The sequence below is a fragment of the Rana temporaria genome, chromosome 7, assembly GCF_905171775.1.
Source record: "Rana temporaria chromosome 7, aRanTem1.1, whole genome shotgun sequence".
In the NCBI taxonomy this organism is placed as follows: Eukaryota; Metazoa; Chordata; class Amphibia; order Anura; family Ranidae; genus Rana; species Rana temporaria.
Genome location: NC_053495.1, coordinates 14678032 through 14696706, shown reverse-complemented (window position 1 = coordinate 14696706; position 18675 = coordinate 14678032). Strand labels below are relative to the sequence as shown.

Here is an 18675-nt window from a genome sequence, read left to right as displayed (position 1 = left end):
GGGCTGTCCTAATGAGAGGGCACACATGGGCACTGCCCAGAGGCCCTAGCTGCATGGGGGCCCCCTTCACTGTCCCCAAAGCAGCTGGTCCTTGAGCCCATGATGCCCCGTAATTGAGGGCCCCATGATGGCACTGAGAGTGATAGATACACAGGGGAGGCAGTCTGCCTCCTACCTACTTGATGTCTGTTTACCTTCACTGTCATCATTGTAGGGGCCCCAGAGCATTACTTTGCCCCGAGGCCCATGATGCTATTAAGACGGCCCTGATCTGTCACTATAAAGTGGGATTAAACCCCAAAAGTGAACATTATATTGCAGCTTTCCGATTCTTAGATGTGATGGCTGCATTCGTTTTCTTTTTTAGGTTTTCTTTCCTTTATTTTCATCTGGTGATCCAGTTAGTAAGTTTGTTGTCTTACCAAAAGGTCAATCTGTCCTGCAGTATAACAGTTAGAGGGATGAGACAAACCATTTAACACCGACAGGGATGGTTACAATAATCAGCTTTTATTCATTCATGTCAAATCTTTATCCCAAAAGGAACAAACCTGTTTGTTGTAACTGATTATAAAGTATTAGCTGGCGTTCAGCTTCAATTTGTTAGTGTATTTACATCTGCTAGCAAATCCACAAACCCCCCCCCCAGACTGCCAAAAGGTGCCCCCTGTGCTCCTTCATCCAGAGTGGGGGCACTATAATACAGGAGGTGTGTTACTGGCCAGATCACCAGGTGAAAACAGGTCACCCTAAGGAGTCATTTAACTTTCTTGTTTGCCTGTGTCCATATTCATATATGCTATAATATTTTTATTATTATTATTTTTATATATACTGTATATATATATATATCTATATCTGAATAGTATGTATATATATATATATATATATATATATATATATATATATATATATATATATATATATATATATATATATATATATATATATATATATATGTGTGTATATATCTTTATATATATCTATATATATATATATATAGATATATATATACTTGTGTATATATAAATATATAGATATAGATATATATCCATTTCTATATATATATATATATATATATATATATATATATATATATATATATATATCTACACACAGTATATATATAGATATATATATATACATCTATAGATATATCGCTTTAAAATCGACCCGATGGACCGATGCCCGATCGGTCCAAACCGATGGTTAGTACAGAAAGCATCGGTTCAAAACCCGCGCATGCTCAGAATCAAGTCGACGCATGCTTGGAAGCCTTGAACTTCGTTTTATTCAGCACGTCGTGTGTTTGACGTCACCGCGTTCTGACCCGATCGGTTTTTGGAACGATGGTGTGTACGCACATCAGACCATTTCAGCTGTGAACCGATGGAAATGGTCCGTCGGACCATTCTCATCAGTTTTGTCCGACCGTGTGTACGCGGCATAAGGGGCCCGATGGTCCCCAGGGCCCGGCTGGCCCCCCTCCAGCTATTTATTTATTTTTGCATTACACATGTAAGGGGCCTCATGGTTCCCAGGCCCCCCCCCCCCACTTATTATCTTGCATCCCGAAAAAATAGGATTTTTGTACTCACCGTAAAATCCATTTCTCTGCGTTCATAGACGGACACAGCCTTCTTTGACCTTAGGGTTATGCTTCTTCCTACTAGGAGATTTAGGCAGAATTCTACAGCACTTAAGGTGTTAAAACCTTTCCTTCATGCCGTTCCTCCCAGGGGGCGTGGCTCCCCCAGGCATAACCCACACCCTGCTCTAGGAGCCTCAGTCCGTAACAAGCAGTACAAACAAAGGAGGGGTGGGTGCTGTGTCCGTCTATGAACGCAAAGAAATGGATTTTACGGTGAGTACAAAAATCCTATTTTCTCTTTCGTTCATAGACGGACACAGCCTTCTTTGACCTTAGGGACGTCCCCAAGCAGTGTCAATTTTTTTTCGAGGGGTGGGAAAAATAACACAGCAAAAACAGGTTACACCCCAAACAAAACCGGAGTTACTCAACGGAGGAACTCCAACCTTAAACTGCCGCCTGTAACACCCTGCGGCCGAAGGAGGCATCAGAAGATGCACTCACATCCACCTTATCAAACTTTGAAAAAGTGTGGACCGACGACCAGGTCGCAGCCTTACACACCTATAACACAGAGGCTTGATGTCGGAAAGCCCAAGAGGCCCCGATCGCCCTGGTCGAATGCGCCGTGACCTGAAAAGGAGGCGCCCGCCCCTTCAGGGCATAGGCCTGAAGCACAACCTGTCGGATCCACCTGGAAATGGTGGCCGACGAGACTGCCAGGCCCTTATTGGGACCGGACACTGACACGAACAGTGAGTCCGGCTTCCGGAACGGAGCCGTCGCCGACAAGTAAACTCGAAGGGCCCGAACCACATCCAGAGAATGTAAAGTGGCCTCCTTCGGGTTCTTTGGCTGAGGACATAAGGATGGAAGAACAATGTCCTCGTTAATGTGAAAGGCCGAAACGACCTTCGGAAGAAAAGAGGGCTGTGGGCGCAGCACCGCCTTATCCTGATGGATGACCAAGTAGGGGGCCTTGCAGGACAAGGCCGCCAGTTCAGACACCCGTCTGATAGAGGTAATAGCCACCAGAAAGACCACCTTCTGTGACAGAGTCAGCAAAGAGATCTTCTGAATGTCCTCAAAGGGGGAACGCTGAAGCGCCGAGAGGACCAAATTCAAGTCCCATGAAGGCAGTGGAGGGCGCACCGGAGGGGCCACATGACGGACCCCCTGCACAAACGTGCGAATCAAGGAGTGCGCCGCCAAGGGACGCTGAAAATAAACAGCCAGAGCAGAAACCTGACTCTTGATCGTGCTCAAGGCAAGAGCCTGGTCCACTCACCGCTGTAGGAACAGCAGGATCCGGGACACCACGTATGCACGGGGGTGCCACTTCATCTCCTCACACATAGAGATGTATGCTTTCCATGTACAATGGTCAATCTTCCGAGAAGTGGACTTCCGTGCACGCAGCATGGTAGAGATCACCGGGCCCGACATGCCCCGGTCCTTCAGTACCTGGCTCTCAACAGCCACGCCGTTAAAGCCAGTGACCGTAAAGCAGGATGGAAGATCGGACCCTGAGACAGGAGATCTTCCCTCAGGGGTAGACGCCAGGGGGCGTCTGCCACCAGATGCACCAGGTCCGCGTACCAAGAGCGACGCGGCCAGTCCGGGGCGATCAGGATTGTCGGAATCCCTTCGGCTTCCACCCTGCGCAGCAGGCGAGGGAGGAGCTTTAGAGGAGGGAAGGCGTAAATCAGGTGATAGTGACCCTAGGGAGCCACCAACGCGTCTGATGCGTCCGCCCACGGGTCTTTTGACCTGGCCACGAACCGTGGCACCTTCCGATTCAGACGGGACGCCAGAAGGTCCACGTCTGGAGTGCCCCATTTTTGGCACAGGTTCTGAAACACCTCCGGTGGATCCAGAGTCGTGCGACTTAGGAAGTCGGCTTGCCAATTCTGAACTCCCGGAATGTACACGGCCGACAGAGCCGGAATGGACCTTTCGGCCCACCAAAGTATGTGTGCGACCTCTGTCACTGCAGCCGAGCTCCTTGTGCCGCCCTGATGATTGATGTACGCCACGGCCGTGGCGTTGTCGGACTGGATCCTGAGGGACCTGATTCAGGCTCCATAGTACCAGCGCCGTATCACCCCCACTGCCAAAGCAGGAAAAAAGACCCCACAGGTCACCTCCTGGCCGCTAGAACAGTATGGGGGCCCCTGGGACTCACCAACCCTCCCGGTGCAGCGCGGTCTGTGAAGGACTGGTAGTGCTGAGAAAACTGCGCAGCGCTGCGTCTGTCTCCTCAGACGGATTTGCGGTCTTTTTCCACCGCCGAAACCGTCACACGAGGCCAAGCAAAAAGGCAAAATAGCCGCCGAAAGCTGAAAAAACAGCACAGGACCACAAGAAAATGGCCGCCGAGCTATAGAAAGCGTGGCTCCGGCAAAATGGCCGCCGTGACGCAGATTTAAAAAGACAGTGACACAACAAACTGTCATACAAAAAAAACACCTCACAGCACACTGTAAAGGCCCAGAAGTGAACACCACAGCCCCCTGCAGTGACACACACAGCCCCTGCTACACCACGGGTCCAGTGACATGAGCCCCAGAAACCCCCCCCCCCCCGCACAGCCGTCACCCAAAAGGGAAGGAGGGAGAGGAATAAGGGAGAGAGGAAAGCAGGGAAAAAAAACCTCAGTCGACCTCCCAAGGGAAACATACCAGCCAGACCACTTACCTGAGTAAGGGGCCACTACTTACCCGTCCTGCGACTACCCGGCTGGAGGTATCCCAGACAGAACCAACGTCCGCGAACGGCATGGTTGTCAGCCAGACACACTGTGACAAAGCCATAGAGACCGGTAATATGTGTGCCCTACAACCAAAGTTCCCCGGCCGCCCCTGGAGCAACGGGGCCTGTCGTGGACGTCCCAAAGCTGAGCTAAGGGCCGGCACACGCTCGAAGGCCGAACCTGGGGGGACTACAAGGGTCGAGGACCCAGCCTGTCACCCAGTCGGCTGTTGATAGAAGAATCACAGGATTCAAAAATGTAGGAACAAAAATAATAAAAGCGAGAAAAATCACAAGAAAAAAAACTCCAGAGTCCAGGACTCCAGAGAGCGCCTGACTCTCCTGTCGTTAGGCAGAAAAAGACTGAGGCTGCTAGAGCAGGGTGTGGGTTATGCCTGGGGGAGCCACGCCCCCTGGGAGGAGCGGCATGAAGGAAAGGTTTTAACACCTTAAGTGCTGTAGAATTCTGCCTAAATCTCCTGGTAGGAAGAAGCATAACCCTAAGGTCAAAGAAGGCTGTGTCCGTCTATGAACGCAGAGAAAAAGAGATTACACTTGTTTTTTTTTACATCAGCACACCCCCCCCCCCCCCCGCCCCGGTTCTCTGCTCCAGGGGGGCCCTGCCTAAAGCTGTGTAAGGGGCCCCAAAATTTGTGATGGCTGCCGTGGCATACTGGAATGATTGAGCGGTATTATTCTACCTGCAAAGAATGACAGTATCATTTTAGTTCAGTCTTATTATTTATTGCCAGTTACAGTTTATATTAATGTGCTTTAAAAGAGTCACATCATTCGGTTACACTTATAAAGAGCTGTCGGATAATGCCCGCCTCACTTCCTCTCTGTAGAACGTGTCTCGACTGGCGGCATATTCCCGGACGTTGGGGAGGCCGGGCAAAATGCAGCAGTCCAGGGCGCTGCGATTGATGTTCATGTCGTGGATGCCGTACCACTCTTCGGTCTTCCTGTCATAGTACTCTGCTTCGGAGGTCGTTCTGGAACCGTCGAAACCTCCAGTCACATAAAGGAGATCCTCCAGTACTTCAATCCCGAAGTTGCTGCGTGGGCTGAACATGGAGGAGATCTCGGTCCAGCTGTTGTTCGCTGGGTTATAGACCTCGGCACTGCTTAGTCTGCCACCTTCATTAGATCCTCCGACCTGTAAGAGATAACACGTTACCGTGTACTACTTCATGTGGCAAAAGAGGTTTTACAAGGATGATGGGTATGGTCCTAATGGTCCCCATAACACGATGGACCTGGTCTGAATATAGCATGCAACCCTTATGCCACGCACACACGATCGGATTTCCAATGGAATAAAATGCGATGGAATTTTTCGTCAGAATTCTTGGCGGCGGCGTATTTACACTACGCCGCGGTAAGTTAGATAGGCAAGTACTGTATTCACAAAGTACTTGCCTCCTAACTTACGGCGGCGTAGCGTAAATGTGGCCGGTGTAAGCGCGCCTAATTCAAATGAGGATGGGGGGCTTGTTTTATGTTAATTACTTGTGACCCGACGTGATTGACGTTTTTTACGAACGGCACATGCGCCGTCCGTGTACATATCCCAGTGTGCATTGCTCCAAAGTACGCCGCAAGGACGTATTGGTTTCGACGTGGACGTAAATTACGTCCAGCCCTATTCACGCACGACTTACGCAAACGACGTAAAATTTTCAAATTTCGACGCGGGAACGACGGCCATACTTAACATTGGCTACGCCACCTAGGGGGCATGTTTATCTTTAGGCGGCGTATCTCTTATGGAAACGGTGTATCTTTACTGCAACGGGCGCACATACGTTCGTGAATAGGCGTATCTAGTGATTTACATATTCTACGCCGAACTCAACGGAAGCGCCACCTAGCGGCCAGCCTAAATATTGCACCCTAAGATACGACGGCGCAAGCCGTCGTATCTTAGATAGGTTTAAGTGTATCTCAGTTTGAGAATACACTTAAACTTAGGACGGCGCAGATTCAGAGTTACGTCGGCGTATCTACTGATACGCCGGCCTAACTCTTTCTGAATCTAGCTATATCAGACTAAATTCCGACTGTCCAAAACGCGGTGACGTAAAACACTACGGCGAGCCGGGAAAAATGAAGTTCAATGCTTCCGAGCAGGCGTCGACTTGATTCTGAGCATGCGTGGATTTTTCTCCGATGGAGTTTCACACAGACGATCGGAATTTCCTATCGTTTTTTTTTTTTTATCGGAAAAATTTAAAACATGTTCTATTTTTTTACACCGATGGAAAAAAGTCAGATGGGGCCCCACACACGATCGTTTTTTCCGATGAAACTTGCCAACTGTCCCGGGACATTCCTGGGATTTAAACCTTTGTCTCGGTCTTACCGTTTGCCGGGAAATGCCCCGGGAAATAGCTGTTTTCACATTTTTTCACCGCCGCCGCTAGAGGCTGTGGCCAGCACTGGTAAAATGTCTTTGCCGGCCACCATTTTTATAAAGACCAGCTCCATCCCTCGTACATCTCTGACTCTAACCACACACCCTTTGAGCCACGCTCCATTTAAGCCACACCCATTTCTATTTATACCACGCCCATTTTTCCCGATGCAGAGTCCCACCTTCACATGAATGCCCTGCCCCCTACTTATAGCAAGACTCCACCTACAGGCAAAAAAATTTCCCTAAAAAAATGTATTTTGCAATGTTGCCAACTATGCACTGATGACAGGTGCAATGCTTTCCAGGCTCCTCAGTCAATAAATAATAAATGCACATTTCTTTCCTGCAAAAATATGTGTATTTATTATTATTTTTTTACCAAAAGGGGAACTCATCCTTTAAAGTGAAGTCAAGTCAAGGCCATTTTTCCTAGTTTTGGATGGAGTGGGGAAGGATTATTACTCCTATCAGGGGCTCCGTTAGAGAGATATCCTCTCATTTCCAGTTCTTCTGTTTCACCAGACACATGATGCAATTTATAGTTCTCATTCAATCTCATTAGAAAGGAATCATTACACATACTGCATAGATCAGATCTCCATAGGCGATGACACCGACACCACCGCGTTGGTTCCACATCGGGGCGATCATGCTCCATTGGTCTGTAGTTGGGTTGTAGACTTCTGCTGTAAAGAGGTATTCTTCTCCATTGAATCCGCCACATATATAGATCTGTAAAAAACATATTAGTGATATTAAACTCTTGGCTTTTGATAGACTGAATGGCATCGGGGGGGGGGGGGGCGGGGGGGCCATAGCAGTACAACAATACACCATAGCTCAATGGCAGCTGAAACACCTCAGTGTGTTACCTCCATTGTTGCGCTTATTTAACCACTTTCCGACCAGCGCACGACGATATACGTCGACGCAATGGCGCGGCTGGGCAGATGGGCGTACAGGTACGTCCCCTTTAAGATGCGGCATTGTGATGGCGCGCGCTTGCCGCAAGCTCCGTGAGTTTGACCGCGGGTCCCGCGGATTCGATGTCTGCGCCGATACCCGCGATCGTCTCACGGAGATGAAGAACAGGGAAATGCTGATGTGAACAAGCATTTCCCCATTCTTCCTAGTGACAAGACACTGATCACCGCTCCCTGTAATCAGGAGCGGTGATCAGTGTAGTGTTACACGCAGCCCATCCCCCCCACAGTTAGAACGCATCCCTAGGACACACTGAACCCCTTCAGCGCCCCCTACTGATTAACCCCTTTGTTGTAATATTAATATAGATGTGTAGGTATTTAAAATATTATGTTATATATATATATATATATATATATATATATATATATATATATATATATATGGCATGGTTTACATACAGGCATTCAAGGTTACACATGAAAAGGTGTTTGCTGACCAAAAGGGTTAGTGGTCAAACGACACATATCAAAAGGTACAGAGGACTCTTTGATGTGTTAATCTTATCTAAGACGACCTAGGTGTGTGAAATGGCCTGGTACTTCCTTACATAAGGAAGTGTCTATTGATGGTAATTAGACTTGTGGGATGTTCATTCAATGGGAACATTTGGTTGACCCCCCCCCCTCCAGTGTGAGTCCAATATTTGAAGCACTCAAGCTGGCATTCAAGGGGTCTTGTCTTGTCACTCTATGATGAACATTGCACAGGTCTAGGAAAAGATGGGATTCTGAATTATACTCTGTTGGATCTTAGTATCGTCTGTGGACTTTGGACTTTGTATGTTATTGGAAGTTAATTAAATTTGCATTCTCTGGAGAACCTGGTGTGAGTTGCTGCGGAACAACGTAATTTATAGTCCTCATACTAACATCTAAGATATTAATTATCTGACCGGAGTACTGGGCACATTTAACACATATACCAGATCACTACATTCCGGGTCACGGCACCAATGTAGTGATCTAATTTGTTCCTCCAATAAATGTAGTGATCTGGTATATGTGTTAAATGTGCCCAGTACTCCGGTCAGATAATTAATATCTTAGATGTTAGTATGAGGACTATACCCGCGGGAAGCAGGTATCGGCGTATATCGCGCACCCACGATTTTCCCCTTATTTTAAGGGGAAAAAAGTGCGCGGTATACGCCGATAAATACAGTAATTCTTTCTTCACTGCTTAGCAGGTCCCTGACCTGGAAGAAGGAACGTCCTCTGACCCCCATGTCATTGCTGAGTCTTGTAGTGGCCCAGTGGTCAGGGGATGGAAACACTTTAAGCTACAGAGGACAAAGGTATCCGACGCTCACAGAAGTGTTGAATGCCGAAGAAACTCATGGAGGCTGCAGCTCTAGAATGTTGGGTTGTGTAAGACCATTTGGTTTTTGAGTGGGTGTCTATATCTTACCTTGCCATTGAGGATGGTGGCTTTTGCATCGCTTCTTATTTCATTCATTGGAGCTATAAGATCCCATTGATTGGTTTCTGGGTCGTAACATTCTGCAGATTCCAGGCGAATGTGACCATCAAACCCGCCCATGGCGTAGAGACGGTTTTCCAGGACTACCGTGCTGACATAGCAGCGGTTATCATTCATCGGAGCCACTTGCTGCCAGATCTTCCTGACTGGGTCAAACCGCGTTACGCTGTTCAGGTAGTTTATGCCATCAAGCCCTCCAACCAGGTAAACATAACCATTTAGGTACGCCGTTCCATGATAGGCCCTGGGGCTTTCCATATCATAGGTGATGTCCACCCAGCGGTCAACTCTGCAGTCGTAGGTCTCCATGGCGTTGGTAGGGTTACTAGAGCTATAGCCGCCAACGGCGAGTAGAATTGCACTTGGCAGGCGTGGCCTTGTCAATGGGTTCATGAAATCTGACCCGGAGGATCCGTTTGCGTTTAGGTCGTACTTTGTCCTCAGCACACTGGTGACAATACTCATACATTCTTGGTTGTGCTGTATGTGGATGTTGGTCATCACGTTGTTTATCAAATACATGGGGTGTATCAAGGCCATTCGAACCTGAGGAGGAAGAGAGAAAGGGGTTTTATGTTGTAACGGTCAACAAAACTCAACAGACAATCATCGATATACAACAGTCCAATATAACATTGGCACCACATAAGCTGTGAAGTATAACGTTTCCTTATCTGAAGAATACTGATAAGAATCGCAGATCGCCGCCATTACTAGTAAAAAAAAAATAATTAAAAAAAATGTCAGAATTCTATCCCTTATTTTTTAGCCGCTATAACTTTTGCGCAAACCAATGACTATACGCTTATTGCGATTTTTTTTCCCGCCAAAATATGTATAAGAATACATATCGACCTAAACTGAGAATTTTTTTTTTAATTGGGATATTTATTATAGCACAAAGTTTAAAATATTTAGCCAGATTCAGAGAGAGTTACGCCGGCGTATCAGTAGATACGCCGTCGTAACTCTGAATCTGCGCCTTCGTAAATTTAAATGTATTCTCAAATTGAGATACACTTAAATCTAGCTAAGATACGACCGCGGGCGCCGTCGTATCTTAGCTGTCTATTTAGGCCGGCCGCTAGGGGCGTGTACGCTGATTTACGCCTAGAATGCGTAAATCAGCGAGATACGCCTATTCGCGAACGTACGCCCGGCCGTCGCAGTAAAGATACGCCGTTTACGTAAGCCGTTTCCAGGCCTAAAGATATTCCACCAAAAAGATGGCGCAACCAATGTTAAGTATGGACGTCGGACCCGCGTCGGATTTTAAAAATTTTACGTCGTTTGCGTAAGTCGTCCGTGAATGGGGCTGGGCGTAATTTACGTTCACGTCGAAACCAATAAGTCTTTGCGGCGTAGTTTGGAGCATGCACACTGGGATATGGCCACGGACAGCGCATGCGCCGTTCGTAAAAAAAGTCAATCACGTCGGGTCACGGTTCATTAGCATAAAACACGCCCACCTCTTCACAATTTGAATTAGGCGCGCTTAGGCCGGCACATTTACGCTACGCCGCCGTAACTTAGGACGCAAGTGCTTTGTGAATACAGCACTTGCCTCTCTAACTTACGGCGGCGTAGCGTATATGAGATACGCTACGCCTGCCTAACGTTAGGCTCATCTACCCGAATCCAGCTAATTGTGTTTTTTTCTAAATTGTAGCTCTTTTTTTGTTTATAGTGCAACAAATAAAAACCGCAGAGGTGATCAAATACCACCAAAAGAAAGCTCTATTTGTGGGGAAAAAAGGACGTCAATTTTGTTTGGGAGCCACGTCGCACGACCGCGCAATTTTTATTTAAAACGTGACAGTGCCGAAAGCTGAAATTTCGCCTGGGCAGGAAGGGGGTATGTGTGCCCAGTAAGCAAGTGGTTAAAATACATTGAAAAATAAATTATTTTTTTTACTTACCAGCAATGGCTGTTGCTAGGCACATCGTCCTAATCTGCCGCCTCCTATTCCACGGTAGTCTTCATTCTTCTCCTCCTCGCGCTGTGTTCTGGGACCTGTGTGTCCCCCAGAAGACAGCTGCCCATTCAGATAGCACCGCACAACTCGTGCATGTGCAGTAGGAACCGGGAAGTGAAGCCGCAAGGCTCCACTGCCTGTTTCCCTTAGTGAGGATGGCAGCACCGGCACACGATACGATGGACGGATCGGCCTCGGGGGGGGCCAACATCGCGGGTGCCCTGGACAGGTAAGTGTCCTTATTAACCACTAGAGTACCGGGCCATCGTCAAATGACGGCTCCACGGTTACTCTGAAAATTCAACAGGACGTCATTTGACATCCTGTATTCTTGCGGCCACTGGGGGGCGCGCGAGCGCGCCGGCGGCAGCGCGCGCGCGCCCGGCGCGTCCCCGAGATGCCGATGCGCGTGCCTGGCGGTCGCGATGTCCGCCAGGCACTCGGGATCGGCGGCTACAGGGACAAGACGTGGAGCTCTGTGTGTAAACACAGAGCTCCACGTCCTGTCAGGGGAGAGAGGAGACGGATCTGTGTCCCTTGTACATAGGGACACAGCATCGGTCACCTCCCCCAGTCACCCCCCTTCCCCCACAGTTAGAACACAATTTAGGTATACATATTAACCCCTCCCTCACCCCCTAGTGTTAACCCCTTGAATGCCAGTCACATTTATACAGTAATTAGTGCATATTTATCGCATTAATCGCTGTATAAATGTGAATGGCGCCAAAAACGTGTCAAAAGTGTCCGATGTGTTCGCCGCAATGTCACGGTGACAGTAAAAAAAATCGCAAATCGCCGCCAATACTAGTAAAAAAATTAATAAAATAAAAATGCCATAAATCTATCAGCTATTTTGTAAACGCTATAACTTTTGCGCAAACCAATCAATATATGATCATTGCGATTTTTTTTACCAAAAATATGTAGAAGAATACATATCGGCCTAAACTGAGGAAAAAAAACGTTTTTTTTTAAAAAAAATGTGATATTTATTAAATAAAAAAGTAAAAAATAGTGTTTTTTTTTAAAATTGTCACTCTTCTTTTGTTTATAGCGCAAAAAATAAAAACCGCAGAGGTGATCAAATACCACCAAAAGAAAGCTCTATTTGTGGGAACAAAATGATAAAAAAATTGTTTGGGTACAGTGTAGCACGACCGCGCAATTGTCATTCAAAGTGCGACAGTGCTGAAAGCTGAAAATTGGCTTGGGCAGGAAGGGGCGTAAGTGCCCAGTATGGAAGTGGTTAAAAGTCAGCAGCTACAGTGTTTGTAGCTGCTAACTTTTAAAAAAAAAAAAATTTTACGGCCAGAAACACTGCTTTAAGGACACACCCATAGCATACACACGGCAGGACTTTTCTGCAAACTTTCCCTAAAACCTAATCACATGGTTTTTCTGCTCTTTACCGCCACCCTTTGGTCAACTTCTGCTATTGTTGGTTGATTTTAACATTGGCCCAGATTCAGAAAGCAATTGCGCCCGTGTAACCATAGGTTACACGGCGCAATTGCTGACTTGCTCCGGTGTAACGAGTGCTACTGATTCAGGAACCTCGTTACACTGGCTGCAGCCTAAAATCTGCGCGGCATAAGGCTGCATTCTTGCAGGGGCCGCTAGGAGGCGCTCCCATTGTGTATCAGCGTGTAGTATGCAAATTGCATACTACCACTGATTCACAAGCTTGCACGGGCCCCGCGCAAGCCAGGTACGGAGTTTCCATACGGCTACTTTAGCGCAAGGCTGCCCCTTCTAATAGTAGGGGCAGCCAATGCTAAAGTATAGCCGGCCTTCCCGCGTCGTGAAATTTGAATTTCACGGCATTTGCGTAAGTGAAACGTGAATGGCGCTGGACGCCATTCACGTTCACTTAGAAGCAAATGACGTCCTTGCGACGTCATTTGCCGCAATGCACATCGGGAAAGTTTCCCGACGGAGCATGCGCTCTATGCTCGGCGCGGGAGCGTGCCTAATTTAAATGATTCCCGCCCCTGGCGGGATCATTTAACTTGCGCGCGCTTACGCCGGGCAAATTTGCCGGTGCGCCCTCGCAATTCACGGAGCTACTGCTCCGTGAATCGAGGGCAGCGCAAAATATTTGCGGGGGCGCAGGGCAAAATCGTTGCCCTGCTCCCCCGCAAATATCGCGCAATTCTACTTGAATCTGGGCCACTGGTTTTGGGCATGCGTATTTGTACTTCAGACAAAATTCCGATGGATTTCTGTACACACGATAGGACTTTGCACCGTACGACTTTTGTTGCCGAAAAGTTTGTCCGTTTGCAGAGCGAACTTTTGTCCGATGAAAACCGAAAAAGTTTGTCCGATGGAGCGTACACACGGTCGGATTTTTTTGAAAACTTGCTCATTTTGAAGTTTGTTGTCAAAAAGTCCTACCGTGTGTATGGGGCTTTAGAAGCTGATTGGATACGATGCAGAGCTGCACCAGATTTTGCTCTCTCTGGTTTTAGTAAATCAACCCCAATGGGTAAATGGAGTTCTCCTCCTTACCTTAGGCAGTAGGGTGGTAATATGTTGCCTGCGTTGAGTTGGGTGGTGCTCAATCCATTTGATTATAGTTTCAAAGATGGCCTCCTCCCTTTTAACATTAAGCTCGTCTTTCTTGATGAGATCTTCAAACTCCGTTAGGCTGAGTTCCAGAAGCTCCTCGGAGGTCGTTGTTATTTCATGAAAGTGGTGGAGAATGTACGCATGGGTTTTTTCATGCAGCTTGGGGCAGTGAAAATGGTTGGAGAATCTGCCAATGCCAACGCAGTTCTCGGGGCTAAGGTGGCCAACAAGGAAATCCGAGCAGCGCCATTGTAGACCCAGGATGTTAAATTGGTCTGCGGCCATAAACAGGTCTTCTACGTTCTCAGAACTGATGGATATTGCATTGGTGTAGGCATAGAGAAGGATCAACCTCATCATGTCCGCGGCAATTCCAGGAATGTGGTACACGTTCTTTCCGGTCTTTGTCCATCTTTCAGAAAACAGAGTCCTGGGAGGAGGAGAAGAATTCACATTACACTGCTAATTGAGAGAAAAGGGGAAAATTATTAGGGACTTTAGGGAAACCAAAGCCTGGTCAGGGGCGGATCCAGGGGGGGGGGGGGGCAACAGGGCAATTGCCACCCCCGAGAAATTAGCTGATTAGAAATGAGCTAATTTCTAGTTGCGGAATTTGCAGGCACCGTAGAGTCTGAGCGGGTCCGCAGCTCTGCCAGTCACTGTGCGAGTGACAGAGCCACATAACACAACTTGTGGCAAGTGACAATCCGCAATATGTGGCAGGTGACGTGGCAAGTGACAATCTGCATCTGGTGGCAGGCAAGTGACATTCCGCATCTTGTGGCAAGTGACAATTCGCAACATGTGGCAGGTGACGTGGCAAGTGACAATCTGCATCTGGTGGCAGGTAAGTGACATTCCGCATCTTGTGGCAAGTGACAATCCGCAACACGTGGAAGGTGACCTGGCAAGTGACAATCTGGCAGGTGACGTGGCAAGTGACAATCCGCAACGTGTGGCAAGTGACAATCCAAAACGTGTGGCAGGTGACGTGGCAAGTGACAATCCGCAACATGTGGCAGGTGACGTGGCAAGTGACAAGCTGCATCTGGTGACAGGCAAGTGACATTCCGCAACTTATGGCAAGTGACAATCCGCAACATGTGGCAAGTGACAATCTGTATCTGGTGGCAGGCAAGTGACATTCCGCATCTTGTGGCAAGTGACAATTCGCAACATATGGCAGGTGACGTGGCAAGTGACAATCTGCAACGTGTGGCAGGTGACGTGGCAAGTGACAATCCGCAACGTTTGGCAAGTGACAATTCACAACGTGTGGCAGGTGACGTGGCAAGTGACAAGCTGCATCTGGTGGTAGGTGGCGTGGCAAGTGACACACTCGGGGCTCCCACTGATTCTGCATTATGGTGAGTTGAACCATTTCATTTTAAATTACAATGTAATAATATAAATAATGCGCTTCAATTAAATTTTGCCAGTGCTCACCACAGTGCCAATCACTGCCCATCAGTGCCACCTGTCAGTGCCCATCACAGCCGTCTGTCAGTGCCCATCACAGCCACCTGTCAGTGCCCATCACAGCCGCTTGTCAGTGCCCATCAGTCCTGCATATCAGTGCCACCTATTAGTGCCCATCAATTCTACATATCAGTGCCTCCTCATCAGTGCCCATCAGTGCCCGTCAGTGAAGGGGAAAACAACATTCTATGACAGTTTGTTTAGCAAAAAATAAAAGCCCCAGAGGTGATCAAATACCACAAAAAGAAAGTTCTATTTGTGGGAAGAAAACTATAAAAGTTTAGTTTGGCTACAGTGTTGCATGACCGCACAATTGTCATTTAAAATGTGACAGCGCTGAAAGCTGAAAATTGTCCTGGGCAGGAAGGGGCCTGGTATTGAAGTGGTTAAAAAATATATATATTATTAAAAAAAACTATAAAAAATAATAAAAAAATAAAATTGTAATAATAAAAAAATAAGTAAAACTACTGACACCAATCTCTGCCCTACTGGCACCGTCCACTGACTGCTCTTCTGACACTGTCCATTGCCCTACTGTTATATATATATCAGTGGCAGCTGGTGCTAAAAAAATGTTGGGGTGGGGTCGCAAATAAACTGAAAAAAATTTGAAAAAAAAACATCAAACGCTGTCACTGTGCCACCAAACGCTGCCACTGTGCCCACCAAATGCTGCCACTGTGCCCACCAAATGCTGCCACTGTGCCACCAATTGCTGTGACTGTGCCCACCAAATGCTGTGACTGTGCCATCAAATACTGCCAGTGTGCCATGTGCCAAATGCTGCCAGTGTGCCATGTGCCCAATGCTGCCAGTGTGCCATGTGCCCAATGCTGCCAGTGTGCCATGTGCCAAATGCTGCCAGTGTGCCAGTGTACCCAATGCTGCCAGTGTTTCCAATGCTGCCAGTGTGCCAAATGCCTATTAGAGCCTCCTGCTCTAATCAGGCACTTCCAAAAACCCACCCACCGCTGTTATTCAGATGGGCGGCGCTGAACAGGGGGCCGGACACCTGAATAGTGGGTGGCAGCCGCGACAATAGATAGATTTATGCAATGCATGAATCTAGCTACTGTTGAGTTATGGGTGCAGGAGAGAGGGGGCGGCGCTCCTGCGCCCACTATGGACGCACCGCCACTGATATATATATATATATATATATATATATATATATATATATATATATATATATATATATATATATATATATATATATATATATACATGCAAATGCATGTGTGTTTGAGCTTTGGGGTGCATACCCTAATGCCATAGGCTGCGCACACCTATGCTGGGACCCAACAAGACTATATACAGTAGCCATATAGGTTGTGTTGAAGAGGGACTAAAGCCAAAGCTTTTTTTCTCAGAAAATAGGTGCAGGAACTCAACAACGACCCCGTTCAGATTTCACAAACAGTAGAAGGGTCTTAAAGGGGCATTAAATACCAGGATTGCATTACATACAGAGTGCAGAGTTCAGGGGGGGGGGGTTACACACAGAGTGCAGAGCTGTCACTTGTAAACACAGAAACCAGACTTCTGTGGTTACAAGTGATTGTGGTGAGCAGGCACCAAAGGGTCTGAGCCAGAGGTGGTGGAACTGAGTTCCCCCAAGTTCCCCCTCAAAAAAATCCCTGACTAAAGCAATCAAAAATCCCTCCATCCTAATCAGTGCACCGCACAGTAGCCATTCATGTGTTTTATTCAATCACATATCCCAAAAATAAAATAGTTATTCCTCATTTCAGGACAAGAAGGCGGAGCCATGCAAATCATTGCTTTGCGCCCCATTGGCCAGGTCCACCATACACCAGCTGTTCTGGATGTGCGTCTGGCCAATGGGGCCTAAAACTGTGATTTTCATGGCTCTTTGGAGAAGATTTTGTATGTTTTCGGCCCTATAAACCTAAATAGGAGCATTTGAAAAACATATTTGTATTTGTTTATCAGGAACTCTCAATTAAAAATGTATGGGGCCAAAAAATGTGTGAAGTTGTAAAAATGTGTACAAACATACAAGTCAAGCCTTTACATTTTTGCGCTATATTAATACAGTATAATAATATTATTAGTAAATCACATTGCTTTGCTCACACTTAGGTTTGAATGGGGGCAAGACTGAGCTCATGATGAATGAACCATTTGAACGTGGTGCAATCATTTGGCCAGCCTCTGCAGTACCTCTTGTAAGCCACAAGATGTCAGTCTTCTGGGTTAAATTAATCCCCAGTGTCACTCGGCCTTGAAGACTGAGGACAGACAGTGAGTAAAGAGACTTTGTAGCCTAATGTAACCAGCAATCCTAAAAACAGCCAAACAGATCAAAGCGCAGCCCCAAAATGTTATACCATTACATGGCATTGATAAACACTGTCAGTGGAAGGTTGTGTTAATCTATTTGGTTGTTTTTGGATGAAAGGCTGATTAAACAACTGGGATAAGGCTTAGGAACGCCAGCCTGAGGATTATCATACAGGAGGAACATACAAAGCAATGCATGAGATTTCAGCAAGCCTTCAGCTCCAGTCTGGGTGGGTTGAATGCAGATCCTACATTGCTATTCACCTTTATTGGCCTATTATCTGATTTAGCTTCACTTAGCTGCTGGGGCCTAATCCCCCCTGACCTTATGACTAGGCCATGCCCAACAGCCATTGAAGTACAACTGTCTCTGTGACCAGTAGAGGCCAACTGTCACCACACAGGGGAAGGCAATGGGGGGCCATTACACCATGGAGGTCAATCTTCACTTACCTAAAATAAAGGCTGCATACAGAGAGGATGATCTTATGGGCTCTGAACATGACATCATCAACCTTTATGGTGACATCACAAAACTCGTCCTCCATCCGCAGATCATGGAATTGGGTCCAGGCCATTGTTCTAATTGTCTGTTCCAGGGTGTCAGTATTGGAACAGGCTGATAGGGCCTCTGAATCCCAATCCATGGGCAGCCCTGGGACCCCCTCTGTGCCCGTCCGTGACATGTCTCTGTCTCCACTGAACTGACAGTTGGCTGTACTGCTGAGGTTACCTGACATTTCAAAACTGACCAATCAGAAGCCACTTTACTACTCTAGGGTTGCATTATAAAGTTTTGATGTCTGGCAATTACAGACAACGCTATTGGTTGTCCTTTGTATTGATATCGAACCATTACCAATACATAGCTCCCAACCGTCCCTGATTTCGAGGGACTGTCCCTGATTTGGAGCAATGTCCCACTGTGCCTGAAGAGGTGCCCTTGCTTATCTGTGTTGACGCTGTGTGACCTGCTGGTACAAACCGGCGATACCTTTATTACCTTATGCTACCACCTATGCCATTAATGTTTGCACCAGCCCACTGTTGGGCACAGTTCTGTAACAGAGTGAAATATTAATCATACTGGTTACTGCACCCGCTACTGCAAG

The 18675-nt window shown here is 47.1% G+C and overlaps 1 protein-coding gene across 1 annotated transcript; it reads right to left on the bottom strand.

Annotated features, from left to right (window-relative positions):
* Positions 1-5070: 5070 nt before the first annotated feature.
* On the bottom strand, positions 5071-18675 carry LOC120945085 (kelch-like protein 10). The gene is made up of 5 exons (XM_040358949.1): positions 18017-18675; positions 13718-14207; positions 9156-9773; positions 7344-7493; positions 5071-5501 (listed from the first exon to the last, which is right to left on the bottom strand). The coding sequence occupies exons 1-5, from the start codon at positions 18301-18303 to the stop codon at positions 5145-5147; spliced, it is 1902 nt and encodes a 633-aa protein (XP_040214883.1). The 5' UTR covers positions 18304-18675; the 3' UTR covers positions 5071-5144.

Coding starts and splice junctions, on each gene's coding strand:
- LOC120945085 (XM_040358949.1), bottom strand. CDS start 18,303: ATGTCAGGTAACCTCAGCAGTACAGCCAACTGTCAGTTCAGTGGAGAC. Junction 14,208..18,016: donor GTATGCAGCCTTTATTTTAG/GTAAGTGAAGAT, acceptor TCCTCCTCCCAG/GACTCTGTTTTCTGAAAGAT. Junction 5,502..7,343: donor ATGGAGATCTGATCTATGCA/GTATGTGTAATG, acceptor TATCTCTTACAG/GTCGGAGGATCTAATGAAGG.